Source organism: Vicia villosa, unplaced genomic scaffold (genome assembly GCF_029867415.1).
Source record: "Vicia villosa cultivar HV-30 ecotype Madison, WI unplaced genomic scaffold, Vvil1.0 ctg.000318F_1_1_3, whole genome shotgun sequence".
NCBI classification, from domain to species: Eukaryota; Viridiplantae; Streptophyta; class Magnoliopsida; order Fabales; family Fabaceae; genus Vicia; species Vicia villosa.
The window spans coordinates 490,735-495,271 of NW_026705141.1; the positions used below are offsets into that span (position 1 = coordinate 490,735).

At 24.0% G+C, this 4,537-nt stretch overlaps 1 protein-coding gene across 1 annotated transcript; it reads right to left on the reverse strand.

Moving 5' to 3' along the window:
- Positions 1 to 440: 440 nt before the first annotated feature.
- On the reverse strand, positions 441 to 851 carry LOC131626703 (uncharacterized mitochondrial protein AtMg01250-like). The gene has a single exon (XM_058897539.1). It carries the CDS (start codon positions 849 to 851, stop codon positions 441 to 443), a length of 411 nt encoding a protein of 136 aa, XP_058753522.1.
- Positions 852 to 4,537: the final 3,686 nt, after the last annotated feature.

Below are 4,537 nucleotides of genomic sequence, written 5' to 3' on the forward strand. Positions count from 1 at the left end.
TGCTCTTTTAGGAAGTAGGAGTGCATCCACTTCACCCAAAGGCAATCCTGCTTATTGCTCAAATTCCAAAGGAGCTTTAACATGGTTAACTGGTTCCAAATCTCCAAGTTAAGAATGCCCAAACCTCCATGCTTTATGGGCTTACAAATTGTATCCCCAGGCCACAGGACTCTTGTTACTAGTAGTATCACCCCCTGTCCAGATGAAGGTGCGACACACAGTGTGGATATTGTGAATAACACACTTAGGAACCTGAAAACATTGCAACTAGTAGCTTGCAATAGCAGTGCAAACAAATTTAACAAATTTTCTACCTGCAATGCTCAGCAATTTTGCACTCCAATGATGGATTTTACTAAGGATTCTTTCAATGAGGGGAAGATAATGGTTCAGAGACAATTTCTTGCTGGCGAGAGGCACACCAAGATAACGAAAGGGCACTAGACCTTCATTGAAACCTGTCTTTCAAGAATACTCTGCTTCACCTCCTCTTCAACAGCACCAAAATAGACATTACACTTTGCTGGATTCATTCCCAATTCTATGGACTTATAGAAGGTGTTCATAGTTTGTATCATCATATCAACAGAACTCCTTTCTCCCCTAGCAAAAAGTAAGATGTCATCAGCAAAGGTAAGGTGAGTTAAATCCAGCTTTGCACATCGTGAATGGTGGTTCAAATTATGGTTAAGCTGCATTTTTTGAAGGAGCCTACTCATATATTCCATGACCAACACAAAAAGGTAAGGGGAGATGGGATCCCCTTGCCTTATTCCTCTTTTTGCCAGCATAAGATTGGAAGGCTCACCATTGATGCTGAACCTATAAGAGACAGTAGAAACACCAATCATGATCCAGTTCACAAAAGGTTCAGGGAAGCCAAGCTCAAGCAGGATAGTATTTATAGCCTTCCAATTAATCAAATATATTATTCTATATATATAATATAAATATTTTTGTTTCGGAATTATTCATAAAAATATTTAAACCAATATTAAATTATTCTCGTTATTATTTAATATTTAATTAAATGTGTTAATATTAGTACCATATGCACATACATAAGTACCCATTTGTATCCGTACTAAATTATTTTGTATTTTGAGGAAATTGACTCTTTTAAAGTTTTAATTTTAATATTTCAATTATTTTATATTTTATATATATATAATTGATAAACTTGTCCCGTTAAAATTTTAAATTTTATATATGACAGACAAATTGTATGATTAATAAAAAATGTCATACAATTTTTTATACTATTTATTCATACATTACTTATGTTTGGTTCTATTAATATTTATAATGTAGTTCATTTAATTCATTTAAATTGTATGATTATTTTGTACCCAAAATTTTTTGTATTATTATTTATTTATGTAAGTTGATTATCTTCTACCTATATACATTAAAATGTGCGATTCTCCTATCAACTCAAAGATGAAAAACACGATACACTATTTTATTTATAGTAATAAACTATTGTGTTCTCGCTTATAAATATATAATTGTTTTTTATGTGGATCTCATATTTAATATTTAATTATACTTTAGTTAATACATTACTAAACTTTTTATAAACTTTTTATACATTGTTTAAAATATCACAAGTCTTAATAACCAAAAATAATTTCTTCCTATTTTTAAACAAATTTCACATTCTTTTTTTAATTATTTTATAACGTATTAAATTCTAGCACTTGAATTAAATAGTGAAATTGATAAAATTTTAAATAAAATACGTATGAAATCTCAAAATATATTTAATAAATTTAAAAAAATGAATAATGAGTAAATAATAATTTGATTGATAATAAAACAAAATTTAAACAAAATTATTTTTTAAAAAAAATTTAAATTTAGAGGAAACTTATCAATTTCATTTTTTACTTTAATTTTATTTTTTAATTTAGAACGTAATAATATGCGGTCATTATTTAATATTCACTTTTTTTTCTTTGTTATATAATGTTTTTAAATATAAATTTTAAGTGAATTGAATATAATTTTATTTATTAAAAAAATGTGAAGATTGTTTAAAATTGAGAGTAAATAATATTTTATTACAAATTCACATTTTTATTTAAAGGTTTTTTTTTTTTATAAGTTTTTTTTAAGAAATTCACTTTTTTTATTAGTTACGTGAGTTTTTAGAAAAAAAATTAGAAAAAGATTTTATTTAATAGGTTAAAATTTATCTATAACCAAAAGTTTCTCAAATACTATTAGTATAATATAATTGTGCAGTTTAGTTTAATTTTGTTGAGGAGAGATCAAATTGGACTAATAATTTATATATTTTTTAATCTGTTACACTATTTTAATGGTTATGAATTACCATTTAATGATTGATAGATTCTTTCAAAAAATAATATTGTCAAACTTTTGGTAATAAATAAATGACATTTTATCAAATCATAATATATTCCTCATAAAATAAAATGATTTCCACTCGATTTTTTTATCAACTCACATCATCATAACGTCACCTTCTCTTTCCACTGTTTTTCTTCTCAGATCTTCTCTTCTGTGGTCAAATCTTCTTCCATGTGTTCTCTTGTAAATTCTATTCTGTAATTGAGAAACTATCGTAATATCTGATGGAAAATGAGAAAAATTATATAATACCTATGAAATTATAATATAAAAACGAAACAAAAAAGCAATCCCTTGAAATTATAACATAAAAGAAACTCTAAAACTCAAAATATGACATACTCATATCAAACCACAGATCTACCTTGAAGAACAATGATGGTTTCACGGAGCTTCAAACCCTAAAACCAAAATAATCAATTTATACCAATGATGGATGATGAATCAATTTCATGGAAATGATGGCAAAACCTTTCATTCATTTGAAATACAAACTGTTACATGAATAACGGAAGGAGTTAGAAGAAGATGAAAAAATAAGGCAATTTATACCAATGATGGATGAATCAATTTCATGGAAATGATGGCAAAACCTTTCATTCATTTGGAATACAAACCGTTACATGAATGTAGAACAAAAATCAGAAATCCCGTTACATTCATTTGGAATACAAACCGTTACATGAATGTAGAACAAAAATCAGAAATCCCGTTACATGAATGAAGAACAAAAATCAGAAATCCCGTTACATGAATGAAGAACAAAAATCAGAAATCGATGATGGTAGATGTATTTCATAATTACTTTTCTCTTATACAACTAGTAAAGGACCCGTGCGTTCCCACGGGTCACGCTAAGTCGATATAAATAATAAATAAATATATAATGATGGTTAATAAATATATATAAAAGATATGCAAATTAAAAAGAAAAAATATTTAAAATTATAATTATCATATAAATATTAATTTAATTTAATTAGAAATATATACTATAGTAAAAAAAATAAAAATAATTAAGTAGTCATTTATCTTACGTTCACATGCATCATACAATATCGTCATAAAGTATATGATATTTGTTCATATTAAAAAAAAGAGAAATAAGAGAAATGATATTTAATAGTTTGAATTAGTTTTTAGTCAAAAAAAATTGTTCTAAGTCAAAAACAAATTTGAAAAACTAAAATAAAATAAAATAAATTAATTAATATTTTAAATGTATCTCGTAAAATGAAATGACAGTGTTATAATATGTTGAGTAAGATTTATAATTGATATATTAAATTATTGTTTTAAATATAAAGAAGAAGAATAAATTTGTGTGTTTCATAAAAAAAAATTGTGACCCGTGCTTTTTTGTATTAACAAATATTTGTATCATATAAAATTATAGAGAAAAAAATATTTGAAATTATAATAATCATTTAATTAGAAATATATACTATAGTAGAAAAAATAAATAAAATAATTAAATAGTCATTTATCTTGCGTTCACATGCATCATACAATATCGTCATAAAGTATATGATATTTGTTCATATAAAAAAAATAAGAGAAATGTTTTTTAATAGTTTGAATTAATTTTTAGAAGTGGTCAAAAAAAATTGTTCTAAGTCAAAAAAAAATTTGAAAAAATTAAATTAAATTAAATTAATTAATTAATATTTTAAATGTATCCCGTAAAATTAAATGACAGTGTTATAATATGTTGAGTAAAATTTATAATTGATATATTAACTTATTGTTTTAAATATAAAGAAGAATAATAAATTTGTGTGTTTCATAAGAAATTTTTTTGTCACTCGTTTTTTTTTTTGTATCAACAAATATTTGTATCATATTTTAGTATAAATGCTAACATTTTAATATAAAAAATACTAATATTTTAATATAAAAATGCTAACATTATTTCAAGTCAATTTTATTTTTCGTTGTATCATGTCATAATATCATATATTATTTTTATCAAATATATGATATTTTTGTTTTAAAAAAATGACATGTAATTGATTGGATTAATTTTTATAGAAAAAAAGGGTCAATACCAACTTTCTGTTTGTACGAAATATTTGATATTTTTATTGATATTAAAGGAATAAATTAAAATTAAAATTAATATCAACTATTTTTTCATGGATTTTAAAATAATGAATATAAA

Bases quoted from the DNA above. Each gene is read 5' to 3' on its own strand.
- LOC131626703 (XM_058897539.1), bottom strand. From the start codon at position 851: ATGATTGGTGTTTCTACTGTCTCTTATAGGTTCAGCATCAATGGTGAG.